The sequence below is a fragment of the Aythya fuligula genome, chromosome 15 (genome assembly GCF_009819795.1).
Source record: "Aythya fuligula isolate bAytFul2 chromosome 15, bAytFul2.pri, whole genome shotgun sequence".
In the NCBI taxonomy this organism is placed as follows: Eukaryota; Metazoa; Chordata; class Aves; order Anseriformes; family Anatidae; genus Aythya; species Aythya fuligula.
The window spans coordinates 7,806,160-7,831,178 of record NC_045573.1 but is presented as its reverse complement, the minus strand read 5'-3'; the positions used below and the strand labels follow the sequence as shown (position 1 = coordinate 7,831,178).

At 43.5% G+C, this 25,019-nt stretch overlaps 1 protein-coding gene and 1 non-coding gene across 2 annotated transcripts in view; both read left to right on the top strand.

The window, feature by feature from the left end:
• The first annotated feature begins 3,192 nt into the window (after positions 1-3,192).
• On the top strand, positions 3,193-3,274 carry TRNAL-AAG. Its single transcript has one exon. It is a non-coding gene; the product is annotated as a tRNA-Leu (tRNA).
• Positions 3,275-3,431: 157 nt separating this feature from the next.
• Positions 3,432-25,019, top strand: part of POLR3E (RNA polymerase III subunit E) — a 29,677-nt gene continuing 8,089 nt past the window's right edge. Inside the window, exons 1-18 of the mRNA XM_032197444.1 lie at positions 3,432-3,482; positions 7,504-7,584; positions 8,705-8,755; positions 10,014-10,091; positions 11,598-11,713; positions 12,458-12,540; positions 13,258-13,365; positions 13,835-13,884; positions 14,180-14,299; positions 14,840-14,925; positions 15,810-15,854; positions 15,935-16,026; positions 16,824-16,944; positions 18,576-18,657; positions 21,046-21,105; positions 21,900-22,057; positions 22,351-22,415; positions 23,915-24,411. Of these exons, the coding sequence (XP_032053335.1) occupies positions 7,549-7,584; positions 8,705-8,755; positions 10,014-10,091; positions 11,598-11,713; positions 12,458-12,540; positions 13,258-13,365; positions 13,835-13,884; positions 14,180-14,299; positions 14,840-14,925; positions 15,810-15,854; positions 15,935-16,026; positions 16,824-16,944; positions 18,576-18,657; positions 21,046-21,105; positions 21,900-22,057; positions 22,351-22,415; positions 23,915-24,411 (1,848 nt within the window). The 5' untranslated portion in view covers positions 3,432-3,482; positions 7,504-7,548. The remainder of the gene's footprint in view (positions 3,483-7,503; positions 7,585-8,704; positions 8,756-10,013; positions 10,092-11,597; positions 11,714-12,457; positions 12,541-13,257; positions 13,366-13,834; positions 13,885-14,179; positions 14,300-14,839; positions 14,926-15,809; positions 15,855-15,934; positions 16,027-16,823; positions 16,945-18,575; positions 18,658-21,045; positions 21,106-21,899; positions 22,058-22,350; positions 22,416-23,914; positions 24,412-25,019) is intronic.

The following is a 25,019-nucleotide window of genomic DNA, read 5'->3' as shown; positions in this document are numbered from 1 at the left end:
CCATGTAAGGTGTTAATGCCAAGTGTTTGAGGTTTTCCTAGAGAAGGAAGCATGTGCAACCCCACCAGCTATGTAGGGAGGAGAGGAGATTGAATGTGACCATCCGAAATATGTAAGTAAAAGACTCTAGAGTATAATTATTGACACTTCTTGACATAGTTTCATTTGTTCAGTTCAGTAGTTGCTAAATTTGCTGACAGTTCTCTGTAGATCTGACATGCAAATGTATACACGTGATTAATACTTTGTTTACAGAGTCCTAAGGCGATATATTATTTAGCTATACAATAAGTAGGACTGTCAATAATTCGAAAATTAAAATTGTTTACAGAAAGATGCACAAGTTGTTCTATGACATTCTTTTGAAGAGAAACTATTTGATAGACTTCTTGAATGATACTGCTATATGGTGTATTTTTAATCTATTCACAATGAATAAATCTGTATTTTTTTAAATGTGAAAATAAATCTGAGGCTTGGCATAATTTACCTGGGTGTAGTATTTCTGAATGTCATTGGGAGTGTTGCTTGGGCAAGGACAGCAAGATGGAAGCCTCTGTTTGTATACCAGACTGCATGGTCATTTTGCATATGCAAATACTAATTGCCTGCATCACACTGTTTGTTTTTATTCTGGCTGGTCAATAAAGTTCTCTTTTGTCACTTTTCTCAGTAGAGTTTTAGTCATTGCACATGGGGTGTTTTTGTTTGTTTTAATTTGCCAAAGTTCAATCCTACTATTGCAAGCCTCCAGAAATCCTTTTTTATTTTGTTCTTTTCAATCCCTGTTCTCATTCACTTTCAACACTTAGAGGATAACTCAGAGGAAATCACTAGATGTGTAACAAGAAAATCAGTGATTTTATCAAGAAAACTAAAAGGTCGATGTGTTGATTTCTTTACATTTGATTACTCCTGCAATGTCTGTAACTAATATGGAATAAAATAATGACTGTAGCACTCACTGGCAGGACTGTTTCAGACACATCTGTATGCTTCCAGTCATTGCTTGGTCCTGAGAAAAAAATGGAAATATTTGGTCTGGGGGATACAAGGTGGGAATTCTTTGTAATGGGTATAATATCTAATGACACTGTCATTTCAGTCTGATTTATTCCCCTTTATGTTCTAGAATAAACTGATACTAGCCCTTTTAAACTGTTAAAACTTACTGTTGCTTTTTTGTTTTAATTGGACAGGTGTAATTCATTGTAACTGTATAGTTTAAACAATATGAAATAGTAGATTCTTAAAACAAAAAAGCCCTAGTGGGGCCTCTTCACTCCACTCTTAGTGTCAGTAAGGTAGAAAAATAGTGATACTTGGCATTGCAAGTCTTATGCCTCAGCTGCTGTCTCTGAGAGCTGGAGTGTTTGGCAGGTGGAACAAAGGAAGCAGGGATTGCATCAGTCAGAAATCATGGAGACAATGCTTCCAGCTGAAGAATATAAATAAGAAATGTCTGTTTCCTAATTACTGGTCTGTAGGACTGACTTGAATCTTGCTATTTTCCTCACAGGTGTAATTTCACTTCTGAGAGTAGAGTGGCTGCTAACAGATGAAGGTGTAGTTTAGGTGAGCCAAATCAGGACCTCTCATCTGCATTTTAAAAGGGAGGATTTTGCTTGAGCCTCCAGTTGGATTCTAGGCCAGTGCTTCTGGTGGTGAGTCAGGTTGTTTTCAGGTTTAAGTTGGGGGAAGGGAGGGGGGGCTCATGTGCCTCCCACTCTGGGGGATCTGAACACTTTATGGAGAGCTCGCTATGAGGTCTGGTCCAGAGTCTGGGCATAATAAAAGGGGTGAGTCCTTGTTCTTCTCTAACTCCTGCGTCAGGAAAGCAATATAATGTGGCAGGTAGCTTCGAGTTTTCCAGTAAGTTCACTTTTAATTTGCAAAAAGTCCCATGATCCTCATCTTAACTGATACAAGTAAAATGACAAAGTTAGTGATCCAGCTTTGGGGGGGACCTGTGCCCTGGTAAGTTTCGGGTATACATATTTCTTCAGTGTTTGAGGGAAGCTTCTCTGCAGCCAAGGCAGATGTTTTAGGGCAGAGGCTGAGCTTGCCTGCAGCAGAGGAGCCAGCACCTCTCTGGGCTGGTGTTGGTACCTCACAAAAGTTTCTGGGGCACCAAGCAGCCCTTCCAAGAACACCCAGGAGCTGTGCTCCTGCCTACAGCCTCTTGCCCCCCCCCCCCCCCCCCCCCCCAAAAAAAAAAAAAAAAAAAAAGCTGCATCTCTGGGTGCTGTGCCCCCTGCTGCATAGGGATGTGCTGGAGGACAGCTTGCTCAGGCTCCCTAAACCTGTCTGAATGTGCAAAACCGTAGCAGGGGTGAGGATCCCCTTCACACCTGTGTGTCCATACCCTCGTTCCACAGTACCTGTAGCAGCACAGGAAGGTTTTGGCCAGGCAGGGTCAGGCCTGGCAGCCACCTTGAGGGGCGTTACAGGGACACAGGGGCTCTGGGAGCAGCTGGGCCTGCTGGGAGGCAATGAGCTGAGGTGGCCAGGAGCTCTGGGGCAGGGTTATTCCTGCTCTCCTGTTTAAGTGGACTGCTGTAACTACAGAATTAAATTGGGCTGCGTTAGCAGATGCTATCTTACCCTAGACAAGCTGGTATCTTTTCCCAACTGCAGCCCCTTGGGTCTAGTGAAGGGTCAGACCTGTGTGAGTGCCCAAGAACCTGCCCCAGGCACCTTGCTGGGGCCTGGGGCCTGCTCGGCCTGCTGCTGGGGCATTGTGCGGGCTGCAGCAAAGCGGGGGGGAAACATCCTGCTGAGTCTGGGCTTTCACTCTTCAACCGAAGTGGGGTTTGAGCTTTGCAGCAGCACATCCTGACACGTGGCTCTTATGTTGTTTGTTTTTTTTGTTTTTTTTAGACTTTCAGCCTCCAGCAGTGCCAAGGTGGCAGCGGTGGGGGGTGGCGGCCGGGCCCTCACGCCTCTGGGGGGTTGGGACAGGACGGGATGTTGAGGTGGGGATGTAAAAAAAAAATAAATAAATAAAATACATAAGGTTTTTTATTTGTAACGTGGAAATGGTGCGTAGAGGGAGCAGTTGGGCTCCTCCTTTTGGAAATACAGGGGCTGCTAAACGCAAAAAAATTATTTAAGAGAAAGAAAAAAAAAAAAAAAAGCCCTGCTGTGCTGGGTGCGCACTAAAAGCAGCGCCGAAGCAAGCCCCGACATCCCGGTAGCGTGGCCGAGCGGTCTAAGGCGCTGGATTAAGGCTCCAGTCTCTTCGGGGGCGTGGGTTCGAATCCCACCGCTGCCAGCAGCTTTTTGGCGTTATTTTTTTTCCCCGGCCGCGGCCGCCCGCAGCAGCAGCATTGTGGGTAGGAGGAGGGCCGCGGCCCCACGTGCCGCCCGCAGCGGCCTCAACATGGCTGCCGCCTGAGCGCCGCCCGCCCGCCTCGCCTCGCCACCGGGCACCGCCACCGGGCAGCCGGCGGCCCCGCCGCCCGCGCCGGCCCCTCGGCCAGGTAAAGCGGCCGCCGCCGCGTCCCTTCGGCCGGTCCCGGGGCCGTGCGGCTCCTGGAGGGGAGCGGGGGCAGCGCGGCCTGGGCTGAGGGGGCTCAGCCTCCTGCGGGCGCTGTGAGGGCTGGGGGCGGCGGGGTCGCGCCGGGAACGGGCGGGCGCGGGCTGCGGCCCCTCGGCTCCCCTCAGCGCGGGGCTGGGGCCGTTCTGCGTTCGGCAGAGCCCTGCCCGGCCCTTCCTGCTTCCAATGGGTTCCCCTCGTCCGCGCCGTACGGCGGAGCTGGGCTGGGAGCAGTGGGCTCCCCCCCTCCCCGCGGACCCCTTTTCTCCGCTCCTCGCCCCCCGGCAGGTCGCCGTGTCGGGAGGAAGCTGCCGGCCACGAGCCCGGCGGGGTGGGAGCGCTGCCCGCCCGCTCCTGCAGGAGGGAGCACGCAGCACCGGGCAGCTCCGAGCCTGCGCCTGGCGGAACGGGCCTAGCGCTTCGCTGCCTGCATGTCGAGGTGTACGGAAAGGTTTGTGCTTAGCGTGTTACCCCGAAAGCCCGGGGACATGCTGCAGGGAGGCTGCCTCCGCACAGAGGTCCCGGTGCACAGAGGGGCCCTCGTTGGGTTCGCTGCCAGAAGATGACTGTGCAAAGCTGCGTGCAGACAGGCAAAACGAGGAGAAACAGAGCAAGTAATGGGGTCAAAATTGTCATTATTGTAAATGCTTGGAAGATGCTTCAGCTTTTTTTGAAGCTTCCATTTTACAGTATGATATAGGCCACCCTGAGCTGGAGGATCGCTGCTGGGGCTGGACCAGGAGGCTCCCTGCAGAGAAAGGTCCAGGTGCCAGAGGAAATTATGGTAGTGATTCAGAAGATGGCATTTCTGCCACCTCACTGGTGCATTATCTGTCCTTTAAGGCACTGACAGGGCAGGAGTTCTAGGCCTTTCCTGCACTGCATAATTTTATGTGAAAAATATTTCAAGTTTCAGTACTGGTATTTTAGGGTCTGTGATACTGACAGACTCAGTAAAACGCTAGAACATTTCTTACTAAAAGTCTGTGTGTGACAGGTGTCATGCAGGTTTGCAATTATCCTATTTACAGTTACTTTAAATTCTTTAGTAATAGAAAGGATAATTTTGGTACCCAAATGTCGTTCTAAGCTCAAACTTAGAGGTGGGATTCAGTTGCTTTATCTGTGTTTTATGCCTCTTTGGTGTAAAACTAGTTCTAAATTGATGATAATATGGGCAGCTAAAGAGCGGTTATATCAGTCCTAGTGTTGGTCCATTGCAAGAGAAATTAGAAGATTTATATCTCCTGCCTCCATGCAAGGTGTTCTGAAGTTTAATGATTCATACTAATAAGTGCATTAACATCGCTTTGCACAGGGGATTTCCTTTTTAAAGAAAACAGTTCTGCCTGCTCAAGGCAGTTCAATGAAAACTTGAAATAAATACTCAGGTAACCGCACTTTATATCACCTAGTGTTTAATTCCATTTTGTTATTCGTGTGGCGTTTGTTTCTACAGATGCCATATGTGCATATAGATGTAGAACTGCATCTGCGTGCCTTTAGCAAGAGCTTCGTTCTGATGCAGAGGATTCCTTCAAGTCGCAAGAGCATTATAAATTGTTCTGGGACATACTGCTTCCTATTTATAGACCTGCTATTCTGACACTCCAGTAAAAGCAACTGTAGTCATTCTTTATGCTTAAATTATTAAGAAAATTTGTGATCTTTGTAATCCAGCATTTTCCATGAGTACCGACAGCTGGATTCACAAGGAGATGTCAAGTAAAATTACATAAGCTGTGTTAGATGAGGGACCAGAAACCAGGTCCTTCAGGTTAGGTTTCTCTTTCTCTCCTTAGCCCAGGGAATCTTAATTTATATTCAGAAAAATTAAATGACTTCCTCAAGAGAGAAGGAGCAAGCACGGAGCTGGCACTCAGTCCATCAGAGAGGGAAGTGTCAATCTCAGTGCTTTTGAGGCAAGGAGGGAGGGTTTAGACCCATGTCTTCCACCTCCTGGGTGTTACAGCGTGTGCTCACACGTGGTGGGAAGCCTCCTGGCGTCATCTCTTTTCTGAATGAAAACTGCAGTCACTCCATTTCATGCACAGCCCCATCCTGTAGCTGTCAGGCTGGCACTGTGTGAGCCTGCTGTATCAAGCCACTTGGGAGATGTGAGCAGGGAAAGCAAAGCTGGAAGTGACACGTCTCATTTTTAAAACAACACATTCATGTTTATATTGCTGGGACAAACGGAGAGCTTGGCAGCAGAAAGCAGTGGTCGCTCCCTCTGGTGTCACACCGCTGTGGTTTTGCAGCATGAGCCTCAGTCTGTAGTTAACTGAGGATGCTGACCGAGCTGTGAAGGTTTTGCATTTCTACAGGATGATTTCAAATATGATTTTGAAATATTATTGACATGGTATTAGAGTAGAAAGAGCTAGGGATATGCTGGTATATAAAAGAACAGAAAGTTGCAGTTAAGCGCTGGGGGGAGCACTTTTTGATAGTGGGGAACCTGAAAATAACAAATCTGGAATTGTGTTTCTAGCTAGAATGGCAGAAACAGCGTGTATAAACCAGAGCTGTTGCCTGGATGGAAATTTACCTATGTGGTAATGTTAGCACTCAGATCCAGGTGCCTATCCAGCCTCTCTGAAAGGTTTCTTAGATAACTGCATGTTATTGATGTGATGTTTTGAGAAGCCTGTACATGTTTCAAAATATACTGAGCTGGTTAAATGAAGTGGTTGCTAGTGTATTTGAAGAAAATCACTGCTGTCTTGGATGTAACATGTTTGCTTTGGTCTCTTGCAACCCTGTATTGCCAGCTGGTGCTGGATTCTGCCTCATTTTCTTACTCTTCCTCTGTACGAATTCCAGCAAAGAAGCGAGCTGGCATCTGGGAGTAGAAGACATAGATCTCATTTCTTTGCCTGATTCTCTTTGGTGTTAAAACTTCCTTGGTCAGTTTGTGAGAGGTCTGAGTTTTTATGCCTGTCTTGACCAGTACTGGCTGATCGATGGTCTCAAATGATGTGGACTGATTACATTGTCATGGAGGCATCCCAAATAATTCAGAAATCCTTGTATTTGATTTCAGCAGGAAAAATTACTATTGCTCTTAGCTGAGGGACCATTTTCTATTTGATGGCCTGAACCAGGCATGGCAGTGACTCCAGCACTGGGACTGACCGTGACTCACTGTTACAGAGCGCCCGCTCCTCCGTTAATATTAGCATCTTATTTTCTCTGGAGCTGGTTGAGTTATGAAGTAAGACCTGTTGTTCTGGTGATTGTAAGGGGTCCAGGAGAGGGCAAGAAGTGTGTCTTGGGGCTGTCACTTAGAAACAGTCTGAAGAGTGTCTGTGCTCAGCTGGGCGACAGGGCTACAACGTGTCATTTAGAGGAAATCAAGACCAGCAAGTTCTCAGGTTGACTGGTCCCGAGCACAGGATTTACACAACCCTTTTTCTTCTCCCATCTCTTCAGCTGCTCTTCACTATCTGCTTTCAAGGAAGTTTTCTGAGCGTGGAGGGTAGTGAGCTGCACAGCACCGTCCTTAGTGATGGTGACAAGTGCTGTGGCTATTTCAGAGCTCACGTGTGCTGACTGACCCGCCAGTGCCCTGTGGATGTGCTGGCTGGCAAACCAGCTGCTACCGGGGTGTAACAGTCACGCAGTGTATAAAAGATGCAGTTTATGCAAGTACAAAAGGCCTGTCCTTCCATCTGCAGAGCACTGATTGAGTGCTTGCTTTCTGATGTAACTGCTGGTTTTCATAAAACTGCAGGAACTTAATTAGCTTTGAGATACTTGCTTGTCTTTTAAATTTGGTGCCAGTTGGTCAAGATTGTGGAGTATTAGGACCTTGTCATGCAAACACGTACGCTCCTTAAAAAAAACAGACTAAACGGATTACCGCTGAAAAAAACACAAGTTAACATGAACAAATACTCTAGGCTACATGTGGTACGTGGCACAGATGTAGTGACTCATATGACGTATCTGTTTTCTTTCAGATTGTGCAAAGAAATAAGCCAAGAAAAAGCTTTTTGTATCCTAGCATGGCAAATGAAGAAGATGATCCAATTATACAAGAGGTAAAAGTGTGGCAGCAGTGATCGTACGTGAGGCTTTTCTTGTTTTTTTTTGTTCTAGTTCCTGTTGTTCTTACATTGCTGAAAAAAGTCATCAACATCAGTGGTTGTCTGATAACCAGTGACTTGCTCTGTAGAAGGGAATATGTTACATGGGCCAAGAACATGGCTCGTGCTATCTGTTGGACCAAAATAATGGTATCTGTGTTGGCAGGCTCAGTGGGTAGATGTGCTCACCTTTTTTACCCTTTGTAATCTTTCCACATCAGAAGAAGAACACAGGTGGGGAACTTGCTGGGACCACTATGTATTTTTATTGGCCCCATAGTTCTCTGGTAGCTGAGTCCAAAAAAAAAAAAAATTGAATGATTTTGATGAATTAATATCTGTTATATATGAAACTAAAATGTTTTCATGCCCTCTGCTAAAAGAAGCACTTGTGCTCTGATTCGAGACTTCTTTAAAGGACTGTTACCAAACAGCAGCCACAGTGTCCTGCTTACTTTGTGTATGAATTAACACACCACAGGTACAAGCAAGGGCAAGCTCATAAAAAGGTCATAAGCCCTGAGGAGTGGGAATTGACAGAAGTGTTGCCAAAGGTACCAAAAATGGAAGCTTCCATATGTGATACTCATGAAACATCTGTGAATTTTATGTATCAGAGGCAAAATGCTAGTATTACATCAGATTTGGCTTGTGGGTGTGTCTTGTCTAGCTTGAAAGGTTTTATGACAAAATTCTAGCAAGGAAGTTAACTTTCAGACATGCTGCCAGAGGGAGCATCCTCTTCTTTCTCAGTCAAAGATTTTCCTGTTTCATATCAGATGTTTGCCAAGTTTCCTTAGAAAGAAAAAATGCAGCTAGAGCCACTGTCTCCTGCCTCATCATAGTTGTTTTTGTTTTTTTGTGTTTTTTTTTTTCGTTTAAAAGACTGCTGAATTTTGTGTCAAAATTGGTAAGGAGGAGACCTTTGTCAAGAGGGTCATGAATGCACTTTATATTACAGTTCATAACAAAACGCTAAACTTGACAGCATTTGAGCTGTAGGGATTGCACTTGTATCTGAAGTTCCATCTGTCATAGCTGTTACCTGATGAAGGTTGCTTCTCTTGCTTTTCAGATTGATGTGTTCCTGGCCAGAAGTCTACTGGAGAAGCTGTATCTTTTTCAGGTATTCCAGCTAACTTTTATGTAGTGAAAATTTGTTTAAAATGAATTGAACGAGCAATAACTTCACTTATTGGTTCAGCCTGCCGAGATCTTGGGTATAGGCAGACCTTTGTGGGTCTCAGTCAGTTGAAACATTTCATATTAAATTTTTTTGTAAGAGAAGATTTATCGTTTGTGGCACAGACTTCTCGTTAAATCATACCCTTTAACCACCCTGAGGGAGTTCTAGTAGATTACATTGTTTTATTGCAGTTTGGATAGATCTGCAGTGTCTTGGCCATCCTCTGCCATCACTGATTTCTGACAGCTTTACTGATTTCGTTAGGACTGGCCCTGTTTAAGGCAGTGTCACCAGTATTCATAAACTGGTGTGAGCCCCCTTATGTAGAGATAGAACAGGTGATGAAAGGTGGAGATATGTTAGGAATTTGGAAGTCTATTTTGTGTTTACTGAATTTCTTTAGTCAGCTTATCTTTGTTATTCCCTTTTCCCATCTGCTAAATGGGAAGTCTGTTGAGGCTGATGGATGCAGTGTTCGTTGTAAGCTGGTGATGCTCACTGGCAAAGCACTGCCTGCTGCCCAGCTCCTCTGCACAGCATGTGCCACGTGCTGACACAGGCTGTGTAGCCTTGCCTCTTGGAGACCCACAATTGCTCCATTTCAGGTGTGAACATTGCCTCATGAGGGGTTCGTGTGGGTGTTCTGGAGAAATGGCAGCTCTGAGCAGGCTGCAGCTGTGGCTGGGAGATTTCATCTGGGTACCACACTGTCATCTCAGCAGTCCCACACAGTTCAGGAAAGAGGACCATGTGGCTAAACCTGGCTACATGTTGACTGTGTTCTATAGACTAACACTGCCAGTAAAAATCCACAAATGTTTTATTTTTAGGTAAATAAATATCCAGAGAATATCGAGGGATGCTTTTTTAATGGCTTCTATAATTTCCTTTTTTTTTCTGGACAAACGTGTGGTACTGTGTTCCCATTTCATAGTGTGTAGTGATGGGGGTCAGGTGGGGTGGAAAGGTGGCTGGAGTAACGAGAGTAGAGGACTGAGGGGAAGGCAACAGGCTTTCTAGACCATGCTCCCAAATTTGCTGATGACTCACAGGATCGGATTTCTTGATGTTTCATAACCGTGGTGGCTCTATATGTGAGAGGCTCTGTATGTGGGAAGGCAGACAAGATTGAATTATTTTCTGTGAAGTTCTTTGATCTTTAAATGAAGGATTCTTACGAAATTAATGTGTTTTTCAGTATCCAATTCGTCCAGCTTCTATGACATATGACGATGTTACGCATTTATCAGCGAAGATAAAACCAAAGCAACAAAAGGTTGGTTATCATTTGAGTCCAGTCCATATAAGTTGCTTTATACTGTCCAGAATGTACACATTGTGCTATTAAGCTGTTACGATTGTGCAACTTGTGGGACCAGACCTCTGTGCTTGGAGGTATGAGAGTGCCTTTCATGGTATGTGTACAGTAGAGTTTAGGAAAAAAAAAAAACAAAACAGGTTTATAAAGAGAGGAGTTAACGTCATGATGAAAAAAACATGTTTGATTGTAAAATAGAACCATTCAGGGAAACGTAGTTACAAATGCTAACTGAGTCTGTATGAGCTTGATATACATGTAAAAGACCTTCTTGATATTTAGAAAAGGGTTGAAGTTTGGAAGCAAGCTTTGTCTTTCAGTGTTACTGTGAGTCTTGATTCCTCTCTTGCCTGCCTATGAATCATCAGAAGTCCTTTTTAAAGTCAGTGGGGTTGTACTGGTAATGAAAGTAGAACTAAAGCCAGAATTATTGTACTTGCCTACAAAAATGTTTTCTGAACCTGTGGCTATGATTTAAAAATGCCGTGTCATGTAAAAATGCAGAAATATGTTTGATACCGGGATGATGGCTAAAGTGAGTGTGTGTGTGAACTTTGGAGTTAGGGTGCATGTTGTGTTGAGGAAGTCTATTAAAATTAGCAAACATTTGCACTGTAAGCACTATGTAGACTCATAAATCTTCCATCTCAGCCAGGGACTTGTAACTATAGTTCAGTTTACAAGTAACATAAAGGGGGGAAAAAAAGTGAAGTAACAGCTGTAATACATGAATTTATAAGAGCTTTGGCACACCCTGAGAGAAAATAATCGTATAATTTCAGTATAAGAAGAGAAGTGCTATACAGGAAAACACTTATTTTTGAACATTTGTCTGAACTTTAAAGTTTTAGGGTGGAAATAGTTCTGCTTGTAAATAAAAGTTGGGAGGTCATTTCTGTACTTGGACCAGTGTAAATTAAGAATAGCTATGAAGTCAGCACGCAGTGCTGCAGTCTTAAACTGAGCAGAATCGAGCCCATTGCCTCTGAAGAGGACATAGTTAATTCATACCAACTGGTATGAAACTGGAAAGTTTAGGAGGCTATGAATGGATCCTCACTGACGGGGATGCTGGAAAAATATTTGTGTATTTGATTTCTACTGGGAAGTAAACTAGACTGATAATGCAGTAGAAGATAAACTAGAAAAGTGAGAGTATTTGTCAGGGCTGCCTAAGAACTCTCATTTCTCTGCTTCCATTTATTTACATGGGAGATGATGTATCTCTAGCCTGTTGCTAAAGTGTTCCCACTCTATGAAAGTTTTTATTTCCATATATGTATGTATATATGTATGCTCAACTTTATGTATGAGATTTGCCTCGTGGATTTTGAATGGTGCTGCTTACATATTTAAATTTGCTGTAAACCTATGGAAATGTTCTAAAGCATTGGACTGAAGTTTACTGTGGCAGAACCCCAAATGAATCAATCAATTATCTGTTTGTCCTTTCGTATTATTTAGGTTGAGCTTGAAATGGCCATTGACACTTTGAATCCGAACTACTGTCGCAGCAAAGGAGAACAGATTGCCCTCAATGTAGATGGCACGTGTACAGATGAAACGAATACTTATTCCTCGTAGGTGTCCTCTTTGCCCTCATTTCCTTCTTGTGGTGGGTATAGATATATGCATGTCCACCAGGGCTTCGGGGAAAAGTGAAAACAAGCAGATGTACAATCTCAGGGAGAGCTTTGAACACTAAGTTATAAAGCAAGAATTCTCTGAAGTAACCTGTTTTTTGGTGTGCTTCAGTCGTTGATGTTGGAAAACACCTTCAGGATTGCCAAGTCTGACCATCAGCCTGACCTATCGAGTTCCAAGCTTGACTTTTACTTCTGATGCAGGCCAGGAGGCCATTGGCCTCCTTGGCCACCTGGGCATGCTGCTGCCTCATGTTCATCAGGTTGTTGACCCACACCCCCAGGTCCTTCTCTGCTGAGCAGCTTTGCAGCCACCCCTCTCCAAGCCTGGCCCACTGCATGGGGTTGCTGGGTTGTCGTGACCCAGGTGCTGGACCTGGCACTGGCACTTGTTGAATGTCACATGGTTGGACTCAGTGCATTGATCCTACCTAGGCTGCACAGCCTTCCTACCCCAGAGCAGATCAATAGTCCTGCCTCACTTGGTGTCATCTGCAGGCTTATTAAGGGTGCACTCAATCCCCTCGTCCAGACCATTGATTAAAATGTTAAACAAAACTGGCCCCAATATGTGCTGCATTTGTTGATAGGCCGCTTTGGGAATCAGTGATTTCAGGCCTTTAACATCTGAATGCCTCCTTGCCTGTACAATATAATCTTACAGTATTCATCTGTTTGCAGGAAGCTGATGGACAAGCAAACTTTCTGCTCTTCGCAAGCTGCAAGTAATGTTTCCCGCTATGCAGCTGCTGTTTATAGAAAAGGTGACTTCATTTTGCTAACCTCTCGCATCAGTGAAACATTCATTCCTGGGTTAAAATAAGACCTGTTTTTTTCTGTGTTTTCAGTAGCATAGGCTCATGTTTAACTGGTGCTTCTTTGAATAAAAGAAAAGTGTACCTTATCAATGTCCTCAGAGTCCTTGAGGAGGTCCAGCAAGGCTGTAAATAATATAGCAGAACACTGTAGGTTTGTAAATGCCTCCAAGATCTTAACAGTTCCTGAAGGCTGAAATACACATTTGTAGTTTAAATTTATTTTTCTTATTTATATTATTATCTCCATCTGATTGTGGCTGTTTTATTTTCCTGTTTAATGCTTTCTGCCCTTCCCTTGTTTCCTAATGCCATTGTAGAGTTTTGATATGAGGATCATCTGAGGTGAAAATAGGTAGGTTGTCTTCAGTGATTTCTATTTCACTACTAGTCTTCTAAAGGATAGGTCAGATCTGAGCCAGAATGAGACTCTGTAAGATCTGGTTCCAACACAAAAAGGAAAGTGACAGAAATAGGTCTTGATTTTTCATACTCCTTTGAAATTCTGAGCACTGGATGAATTTTTCACATCACCCCCTTTGTAGTGTATTAAACACTTAATGTTTGATGGAAGCTCTACCATTATAGAGGTGGTGAGATAATGAAAGTGCTGTCCTTGTGCGCTGGAAAACAATAATTTTAACTTATGTCAATTCTCTTTTTCAGGTGAACTTCACCTGACTCCACTACATGGAATTCTTCAGCTGAGGCCAAGTTTCACCTACTTGGACAAAGCTGATGCAAAACACCGAGAAAGAGAAGCTGCTAATGAAGGTAAATGCTACATGAATTGTGTTTCCTTTTGAAAGGTAGAATACAAGTCCTCTCTATAATTTTATTCATAAGAGTCATTGTATTCCGAAGGTGTATTTAAAATAACAGCATAGTGATCACAAAGCCATTTCTTTGCTGGATTGTTTTCCTGATAGTATTTTCAGTGTAGCTGCATCAGCACTTTTGTGGGCATGGTGGAGCAGGTTGGCAGAGGCATAGGAGGCAGTGGGTAGTTTCAAAGGGCAGCAGTATGATGTGTCACCCCTGCCAGTGAAAAGTAGCACTGCAAAACTCATGGAAGCTGTTTGTCCTATCGTAGGAGTGGTGTGGTGCTATTATACACTACATAGTTTAGAAAGCTGTAGCTGCTAGTTCTGCCTTCTGCCAGAGTTGTCCTCCAAACAGTTACAAATTGGCTTTGGTTGTTTTATTGCAGTGGTGTTTTTATCCTGCTGTGTTTTCTTGGCAGGTGGTGATTCGTCTCAGGATGAAGCTGAAGATGATGTTAAGCAAATTACTGTATGTCCAAATTTCCTTTTTGTAATAGCTCAGGGAACAGTTCACAAGAAAGCATGCTAATTCATACCCAGATAAAAGGGCACAAAGCCTCAGCTGTTCTGGTGACCGTGGGCTTGGGTGGGGAAGCAAGATGGACTTTAAGCTGTTGCACAAGCATAAAGATGGCACTGACAGCAAGGGGTGATTCATTTGAGCTAGGGCCCCTAGCTTTTGTTATTTATGTGCCAAATAGATAACACAGGTCTTTTGTTTCAAGGGATTTGGGGCTATATGTAACGATATCCAAATCTTCTAGGTACGATTCTCCCGCCCTGAAACTGAACAAGCTCGTCAACGACGTGTTCAGTCCTATGAATTCCTGCAGAAGAGACAAGCAGAAGAGCATTGGGTTCATCTACATTATTATGGCTTGAAGGTAGGTGTGTGCTGGCTGCTGAGGAGACTTGGTGGGCCTGAAAGCTCAGCCAAGTTAAATCTGGGTCCATAGGATCAGGGAATCAAGAAAAGATGAGAAAGTTTGGTCTGTAGGCTTGAACTTCCCCTGAAATGCTCTGTACCTTCTCTGCTGGATAATGTTTTGGGGTCTCCATACTGAAGAAGGTTTAAAATTGAGAGTTGGACGGACATAGAGGGGTGGGGGTTGGGGCCTAAATCCAAGAATTATTTGGGTTATGACTTATGAACCAGACTTTGTAAAAACAGCCAGGGAATCTAGTGTGCCAAGTGACATAAATCCCATTGTCTGACCTGACATGCATGTCTGTCAGGAGATTTTGAGGTCACATCACCTGAAATGTTTCCACATCATGGGAGCATCATTCAAAACGGTTGACAACAGAGCATCAGTTAGTGAGATGGAACGCTTGAATGGTGCAGTAATGACAGGGTGACCATCTTCTGGCTTTTTGCGTTTTCAGAATGTGGCAGTGATTCCTGTTTTTCTCCATATCTCCAGGATAGCCGTTCTGAACATGAGCGCCAGTATTTATTCAGTCAAGCTCATGGTCTCGCCGAGAATACAGAATTAATTAAATCTCCCAGGTAAAGATCTGATGTTTTTCTACAAAAGTTACAGTAATTTGTTTGGGTTATGTTCAGGGTAGTAAGCAGGCATATTCTTCAAAAATCTTTAGTATTAATTGGCTATCCATGCTAGAAGTTGAATTGTTTAAAAAACATAGAAGCAAACTAACCTTCAACTTAGGTTGCTTTCTGTGTTTCCATGTACCCTGAGATTAAAACAAGTTGTTTTCACTTGGGATTGTAGCCTTGTACGTGTTATCATCACCTGGCATTATTGTGACTGCAAGTACTGTAAAGAAAGAGCAAAACAAGAACTCCTTCTGATTAAAGTAAATGAAAACCCTGAAGCCAACAGCTCCCACTGTTAGCAACTCTTATAAAACTTACTTTTGCAATTTATAAGAGACACCTGAAACTACTTGAAACTTGTTCACTGTTGTTTCTTACTGACTGCAGGTATGTAGGAATCTTCCCGTGGTGCAGTCAGTAAAAATACTTCTGTGTAAACTGATACAACCACGGCCGAAGTAACAGGAAAGTTGCAGACTGCCTCTCTGTTTAATAGTGTCGGTGTGTTTTTCTTAACATTTAACATCTCAGTGGAGCAGTGCTAGATGTTTTGAGAAATCTTTTGGATTTTATTCATTCTGCGTGGATACTGGTGATTACATGGGTAGAAATGACTTCGGTTGTTGCTGATCTGACTTCCTACACAGCTTCACATGACCCCGCTCACTGCTGTCAGAGCACCTGTGTTTAATGTATTTACTCTTGCAGTTCCTCTGTTTAGATGAGGAGTACAGAAGAGCTAGGATTCTAATTCCCATTTACTGCAATATAATTGTACTTAAACTCGGAAGGTCAAGACAAACATTTTAAGGATGTGTTTTCTTTTCTTTCAGTGAATATTTAATGATGCTGATGCCTCCAAGTGTAGAGGAAGAGAAGTAAGTGTTTGTTCAGTGTTCAACATTGATATTGTCTGAATGCTTTTTTGTAAGCTACAACTCTGCTTGTTTATTTACAGTGACAAACCAGTGGCTCCAAGCAATGTGCTTTCTATGGCCCAGCTGAGAACTTTACCCCTTGCTGATCAGATTAAGATCCTGATGAAGAATGGTTTGTCACTTTTGTAACCATTTTGCACTTTACTTGGTGACTTCTAATTGCTTCAGATAAAATACCTTACCTGATGGTTCCCTGCCAGGCAGAGTGTCTGGCTTTCTGATTCTGTGAAGCATTTGAAAGCTGAATAGTTGCTTGAGAAGACTGACCGTGTTTTTTGGGGAACAGAAGAGCAGTAACAGCAGAACTGGTAGCTGCTCTGTCTCTTAGAATATTTTTCAATTTGATGATAGCTTTCAGGGTACGTTTATTTCTGCAGTTACCTCCTGGAACATGGAGTCTGAGTATGATTTGCAAGAGGAAGGTTAATGCAACAAGCTGCACTTTGGCATTTTCTTTCCTTAGTTGCCAGTAATACACATTTCTTGATTGTCCTCTAAGGGTTTTATTCTGTCTCTTCAGAGTTACCATCTGATGAGAGCAAATCCTGAGGACATTGGCTTAGGAGCTTCCTGTCTTGTCAGGTGTCTCCATTTCCAAATATTGTCAAAGACATAGATGTTGGATTTTTTCTGGAGGGGGGGGTGGGGAGGGGTGGTTGTTATTCATGCATTAGTTTGGGACCGATTAAGCTAATGAACTTTGTTGCAACATGAACAGATATTTTTGGAACATTTGCTGACTACAATGAAGGGGGTGTTCTAGAATTTAGTTTTTGATATTTTTCATAAGATACAGCTGTGACCTAGAATTTCAGTATAAGCATAAATCATAATATCCTAGAATTATAAATCTGTCTGCATTGTGTGTATTGAGGAAGCCCTTAATCTGATGTGTGATTTGCCTTTCAGTGAAGGTCATGCCATTTGCAAATCTGATGAGTTTGCTAGGCTCTGGGACTGACTCTACGGCAGTTCTCCGCTGTATACAGCAGGTGGCAATGCTGGTCCAGGGAAACTGGGTGGTGAAGAGGTATGGCTTGTCTTTGTTACTGGGATGTGTCTTTGTGCTGTAAGGAGAGAAACAGAACAATGGATTTTATATAGGCATCTTCACTGTGTCCCAAAGTAGCCATGTTCTAAACTTACAGTGCTATAAAATCTTGATTTATTATGTTGTGCTTTGTTCTGTGGTTAGATATTAAAAATTCAATGGCTGATGCTAGATAACAGTACTGCAGTCCCTACCCCATAAAATAATGGGTGAGACCTGATGTAATCTGTATTCGGATTTGAGTTATGTCAGGTTTTCGGTGTTGTCTTTGCTCATATTCTTTTGTGAGAAGACAGTCCTGAATCTTTCCAGAGATTAATGTCAAATATAAACACAGAAAACTAAAACAATTTCAACTATAATATTTCTTAGCTGAATTCAGTCAGAGATCTTTGTGCAGTCACCTTGCTGTTCATCAGTGGGTGCTGATCTTGTCAGCTGAAAGCACTACCTGCCTTCCAGAGGGTAGTTTTACCTGTGGTAAAATGGCATTACCTGCCATAAGTCATGTGGGGTGCTGTCTGTACTGCCTGACACAGATACTGGATCATCCTCCTGTTTATTAGGTTAATGCATCCCACTGGGAGTTGAAGTCTGAAGAGCAGTGTGATTTATTTTTATTTTTTTTTTTAACCTGGGTGGAGCACTGCATGCAGAGAATTACAGGCTGTGGAATAGCTCTCTGTGCTGAGTGGCACCAGTTACCAGTCCCAGTCTGTTAGCAGGGTGTCTCAGCTATTGTGATATGGGCCTGCATTAGCAGTATGAAGGGTTTCAGTCCCTGCTGTCCCTCCAGCCATTCCAGAAGGAAGCTGGGTGCAAATTAAGACAAGGTTTTAGCACTCTGATTGTTTTCGTTTTGTAGCTGATTCTTTGCTATTTGTCTGAGGAGCCTGCATGTATCTCTAGTAGATGTAGCCTGTTTGAGATGGTTACACACACAGCAGCACCCACGCACACCCCAGAGCTTTGAGTGGAAAGGCAGCCCATTTCTGTAGCCTGAGTAGGATCAGGATCATGAACCTAGGATGCCTTGAGGCTTTAGAGACCATGGAAATGAATGTCATCCAGTTGGTTTTACAAGCAGATAAGGACACAAGGGTGGTGTTCGTCCTGGGGCTGGTTGGTTTGAGCATGAGATCTCATAGCACTGTTCTCTTTAATCCTTGATTATGGGGAAGGAAATTTAAAACAAAGCAAAAAAAAAAAAACAAAAAAAACCACTTCATTCTCACAGATCAGCATTTTGGCTAAATGCTTCGTTTATGTCTGCATACCAGGTTAGCCTAAGCATTTCTTAGGCTCACGTTGGTCTTGTTTACACCAATCCAAGGGAGGATAGGCTTTGCAAGAACAAAGCAGAGCTTGTACCTGTGTTGCACGCATCTGCTAGTCACAAGGCTGGGCTTTGCTGGTGTAAGCCCTTTTTGTACTAATGTAATTGCAGTGGGGTAATTACGCCAATATTAATTCCTTTAATGAAAACGGTGCTTTGAATAAAGGTGTAATTTAACTGCAGAACAGGGAGCGCATGTTTGTTATGTTAATATTCACCAATGCCATTTTTTGGACTACCCAGTAACTAATTTATCTTCTTTTTTAATTAACAGTGATGTCCTCTACCCAAAAGATACTTCTAGTCCGCATAGTGGAGTCCCTGCAGAAGTGCTTTGTAGAGGGAGAGACTTTGTTGTAAGTACAAAAGAGCTTGTTGTTTCTAAAGGAGAACACAGGTGAGGTTTGCCTGAGAGCTATGGCATTGCAAAACTTGGCTGTTCTACTGCAACAAGATGTTTCTTCCACAGAAATTATTTGTACTTTAATCCTTATGGTGGTGTTACAAGTCTGCCATGGGAGAGTTGGTGTGGATTGACATTGTGGCTGTCTGGTAGGTTCAGATTGCTAGTCACTAACAGTATGTGATATGCATCACTTTCTAATAAATGTTATAGAGCCACTGTCACCCAAGCCCCACGTTGTGGGGCTTACAGAGAAGCCAGGACTGGATAATGAAGGGCTTGTTTCCCCTGATACATTTCCGTGGGCTCCGGACCATGAGGTCTCAGGAGGGCAGTGTGGGTAAGCCTTATGCTCCCTGAGCAGGCACTGTTGGCCTTTAAAAGGGACTTTATTCCCTGGAGTTGCTAATCAGTGAAAGGACTTTGTTCCCAGGCACCTTCTATGAGCAGTGACTGCACATGGAAGTTGAAATGAATACAGGTCTTGTAAACACGTAACCACAGCAAAGAGGAACAACCTCTGCATTGTGTTAATTCTTTCCGCAGTTAGTGAAAAGAAAGTTCCTAAGTGGTTCCGAAGTTCATAGTCAGTTTATGACTTCCACCCCATCAAAAAAAAAGCTGAGTGCACCGCTCTCATTTTTTTCAGGTAGACCTGACTGTTCCCTTTGTTTGCAAAGTTTGTTTGTAAGATTTAACTGATAGGGGCACGCTGTGCAGGAGACCTTAAGGATATTACAGTTCTAGTGTAAGATAAAACTGATGGTGATTGAAACTGACTTCTCATTGTGTCTTGATGTCTGCCCAGGACACTGCCATATGGAGACCTGGAATCAGGTGTGACCCAGTGACATTACGTTTTAGGGCACAGCAGATTAGGTGACACGTCATGCGTAAAGTTCTAGGGACCAGCGATCATTATTATTCTTGGTTAAGTAAGTGGTAGCGTTTGGCAATTAAAATGTAAAGGTAAATTGTTTTCATTTAAAATGTCAAATATACCTGGTGTGAGAAATTGATCTGTGTTGATCTTAAAAGGCAAGTAATTTTCTGAATAGCTCTGCAACAGGCAAAAGATTAAGATGTTGGAAAATAACATCAATTTTTCTGGCTTTCAGACAAAATGAAATGTTTTATTCATAAGGCTCAGGAATACTATGTAATGTTACCTGTGGAGAAAACAGGTCTTCCAGCTTAAAAAGTGAACTTTATCTTCCTGTACATATTTGTGTAGAGTAATTTATAAGATTAAAAAATATTTTACTCTTATTTTAAATATTTTAAAAGGCTAGTAGTTACTTTAGTGTTAAACTGTTCCGGACTACACTTTGAGGGAGAGAAGGTAATTTGTGTCTTTCCTGAAAGCTTTTGTGGTTTTTTTTTGTCTCAGCTTCTCACATAATTTCAGAGAACATGAGAACAGTTGAGGGTAAGGTGTCTCATGAGGACTGGCTGCCTCAGAGTTGTGTACAGGGGGAGATGACAGATCTGTTTCCTTTGGACAGCAGCTTCTTGTGCTTCAAAACAGAAGTGCCCTGTGCCCTAAAGTGACTGGTGATTTTGTGTGTTTGTGGGCAGAGAGAAGCTGAATCAGAGAGAAGGATCCATGTGTGACGTGGAAGGGCAGGGAGAAGCTGGCAGTAATGAGATTTTGAATCCTTCACAACATTATTAATACGCACATACTAAGGTTGTAGTCTATTTAAATGGAGACAGGAAGAAATCAAAGGTCATTTTCAGGCAGTGGCAGTTCTGCCCAAATCCTCAAGTATCCTGCTAGCCTGCTCTCAGTGTGTTAGACCTTGGGAGCTGCTCAGCAGAGCAGCTGGCTTTTCCCTTAACCAGAGACACACATGTGAGTGAAAGGCCATCTTGGCACGCCTGTGACTGTGGTGTGCATTGAAGAAGGCAGCAGACACTTTTGAGGAGTTTGTGTGCCGTAGCCTTTGACAGGCACTGCATCCACAGTAGTAGATGAAGGGTTTCTTTAGGTTGATGAGTACCTGTGCTAAAGCTGAGTCTGAGGTGTGGATTCTGGAGACCCAGCATCACTGCAGTAGATTTTTTTTAGAAGTGAAGTGAAGTCTGAGTTCAAAAGATTCTTCACAGCTTTTGTAGTCAAAGATTCACCAAGGCAAACCATGGACTCTCAAAGCTTTTAATATTGTTTTCATGGCCATTTGAGGAAGGAATAAGGTCATAAAGTGTTTTCCCACTACCTGTATTGAGCATTGCCTGCTTCCGTTTTTCTGGTAACATTATTCAACAGTGTTGTTACTATGACTTCAGTAAGGAAACTCCTAAATATAGCTACTAGGGCTTCTCCTTTGTTTCCTCTTAGATGTGGAAGTTCACCCAGGGCCGCTGGGTTGTGCGAAAGGAAGTGGCAGCAGTTACAAAAGTGAGTGACTTTTTCTTTCTAAATCAGAGATGGGTGGTAAGTGTTGGGCATTCTCTGCAAGTGCTGCTGCAAGACTTTTCTTTTGGATTTGCTGTGCCTGCATTACTGCTGACTTGCAGTGTTGCTACCCAAGGCATGGCTTTACTTTGGAATAGGTACAGATACTCTTTATAGAAACATTTCAAGCAGCTCCCACGGTTAACACAGTTCCACAGGATGCAACTGTCTTGCTAGAACAACTCGGGCCCCTGAATATTCTGCTAAAACTGGTACATGAATGAGAAACATAATGAAAAGAGGGGGGAAAAAAAGCATTTCCTTAAAGTGCAATTAAATGACAAAACATGCGGCAGTTTATGCACAGACGGGCTACTTTTGGAATGTTAGATCCAGTGCTTCTTAAAAGCTATGCATGTATAGATGCAGCATGTCTGACCTGGAGCTCTAAAATAAGATTAGAATTGTAGAATATGCTTCTCTTCACAATGATGAATCTTTTCATCTCAGTTGGGAAACTCCCTTTTCTTTACAAAACATGCCATGAGCTATTTGACTCTCAGATGATTAATCACCACTGCTCTCTGAAGTGCAGTGCCTTTAACGTTGTGTGAAAGTGCTGGTGCTGCAGAGGATAACTATCTCCCACTTACCTGGGCGTGTGTTTGTGAAGGTGCCCCACGTACACAGAGTCAGTCCAACTCCACCTGTCTCATGGAGCAATGCTCAGTGTTGCACGGCTGCAGATGTCCAATGTAAACTTACTTCCATCTTTTTTTTTTTTCTTTTTCTTATAGCTTTGCCCAGAAGATGTGAAAGACTTCCTAGAGCATATGTCTGTGGCAAGAATAAACAAAGGTTGGGAGTTCATGCTCCCTTATGATGAAGACTTTGTTAAGAAGCATCCAGATATAGTTCAGAGGCAACATATGCTGTGGATGGGCATTCAGGCCAAGTAAATTACTTGCTTTATTTTGGGGAATAAGCTAGAAATAGAGAACTCTCTAGCACAAAGTTTCTGTTGACATTGATAAATAATGAGATCTCTATTGCCTCTGAGATATACCCCTCACAGTCACCAGGGGTGGGGAGGGAAAGACATCCCCACATCATTCAAGTCATTCCTGTTGGCTCCCTGAAGATCAGCTTTTCAGAAATGAAGTGTTCTGGCTAATGGCTAGAGCCGATGTGGCTGCATGCAAGCATAACAACAGAAACTCTATTGGTGTATTTTTCTTTGTTTTTCAGATTAGAAAAAGTCTATAATCTCTTAAAGGAACACTTGACACCAAAGAAACAAGAGACACAATCAGGTAAATCGATTTGTGTTTGGATTGTCTTGAAGCAAGGGCATATCTCTGTATTTCTGGGTGGGGTGGTTTGGAGTGTCTGTTTTTGAATGTGGTGGGGACTGGTGGTGTTTTGTTTCTTTTTTTTTTTTTTTTTTTTTTTCTTTCTTGTGATTTCCCCTGTATTAGTTAAAAACATTTTGGTCTTCACTAGTATCTTCACTAACTAATCCTGGGGTTTACACGCTGTAGTAGAGCAGGGATGATTCCTTGACACCGGGGGCTCTGTATCTGATAGTGTAAAATCAGCTGAAGTCAGCTGGTTCTGTTAACCACTTCCTCACTTATGGCAGTATGTATGCTCTAGGAGTATAAGCAGCTCCTGAAGAGAGGACAGGGCCAGTACACAATTAATTTTCACCTCTTTGGTTTTTTTATTATTTATTTATTTCCCCTGATTTGCACTGGGCTGTCTGTGGTGTGGTTGAGGGCTGAGCAGTTAACAAAGAATGTGTTTGTCAGGGGGCTGTAAGGAGGTGTGAAGCTCTCTTTTTTTTTTGACACCCTCCCCTGGATGCCAGTAAGAATATTAAAGTAGCTGTGCCATAGTCCTAAAAGATTGTGAAAACTTGAGATTGCAAAGAGTTTTAACTAGGCATTTGGCTCACTGCCAGACACTGGAGCCAGTGAAGAGTGTAAGCAGAACTGACAAACGTGCACGGGAATCCATCTCAATACCCTGTATCTGATCTGCTTGGAAGGATTAGGTGTTGGGTTATTCGGAGAGGATTAGTGGGCCTACCAGAAGAGAAGATAACAGCATGTGTGCTGTGTGGGCTTTTGCCTTAAATACAGCATTCCTGCCTGTGGGATTGGGACTGGATTCCTCTTTTCCCAACACGCCCTTTGAGTTTTGGATTGCTGGGCGTGGAAAGGACACCAGAAGAGGTGCCAGGATTGCATGGGAAAGGACACCCTCCTGTCCATTTCCCCTCATCACTGTGTATTGATACTTAGCAGAGGGTCTCAGACTTTCATACTGTGCACCTCATGCTAAAAAAGTGTTCAGATTCACTGTTAACCCCTGCAGTATACGTGCTGTACCTATAGGACATCCTTGTGCTGGCTGTGGCAGTTGCTGCAGTGAGCCCAACCAGCCTCCGCATACTCGTTTTTTTCTTTTTTTAAAGTTGTCAGGTAAAGAAGTACTTGGGTCACAAGTAAAGATATGTAAGTAATCTGTATCTTGGTTTCCTGATTTGTGCAAAAGGCCCTAGTGGCTGAACAACTAAACTTTCTCCTTGCTGCAGGTTCCTTTCACAAGTGGTTGGCCAACGTTGTGTTTTTTTTAAGGTTAAAAAGATAAAAAGTAAACTCTAATGCACAAACCATGCTTATGCCTTAGATTTTACAAGTAGAAATTGTTTCCTGGCTTTATTTTACTACGAGCCCTTCGAGAAACATCCTGCAAGGCTGGACTCTGGGTTGTGGTGAATTTTATGGTGCCTTTTGTTCCTCGCTAGGTCATCCATTGGTGGTTTCTGGGGAGCAAAGAGTCAACATGGCTAAAGCAAGAGTCAAGCAGAACTACGGGCAGCTGGAGAAGGAGTTCCAGAAGCAAAAGGCAGAGCTGAAATCAAATGACGCTGCAGCTAAGATGGATATCTCCAATATCCGCATCAAAGAGGAGCCTGTGAGCGATGAGGAGCCCATGGACACCTCGGCTTATGAGGGCTTGAACAACGGCGTTGTCAACGGCCTCCACGCTGAGGAGGACTCCATGGACGCCTTGAACGGCCACTTGCCTGGAGGCTGCGGTGACCGGGTGGCCCAGGAACTGAAGGCGTTTGTGTCCTCAACGTTTAAGAAACAATTTGTACTCACCCTGAGTGAGCTCAAACGGTTGTTTAACCTTCACTTAGCCAGTCTGCCTCCAGGACACACGTTGTTCAGTGGCATTTCGGACAAAATGTTACAGGACATGGTGCTGGACACTGGCTGCAAACAAATTTTGGTGCCTGTAAGTATTATTTTGTTTTTCCTCTGGTGTTTAGGGAGGAGGGATGGGGGCCAGTTAAATGTCTGAGCTGTGAAACGTTTCTGTCTTGGGCTGGACTGGAAGAAAGATGTCCTCTGAGTAAGCATCCGATACTGGATCTGTTGAAACTGCCGGAGGTTTGTCTGAGGTCCTGCTTCTGGCAGGCTCTGCTTTCTCTGCTCTGGGATAATGCTTGCAGCGCAGTTGGCTCTGGGGCTCTTCCCACCTCTGAGGTGTGGGGCTGCAGTGACTCAGGGTCTCATTGCTCCTGTTTCAGTAACACAACGTGGGGCAGTCCCGGAGCTCTTCCCACCAGCTTTCTGCGAGTTGCACAAGCTCCTGACAGGGATGCTGCTGGGGAGGAGAGGTGATGGTTGTTGCCTGGCCCAGCAGGGCACAGCCAGCAGAGCCCTCTGGGAAGCGCCAAACCCTATCTCCAGCAGGTTTCTCTGGCCAGTCCTTTTCCTCCAGGATTGTTCAGAGATGTCTTTGTTTGTTTGTCTGTGTAGAAATGACATGTGTGATTGCGTGAGTCACAGCAACCGTTGTGTGACAGCAGATTGCTTAGGAAGGAAAAAGAAATTTGGCAT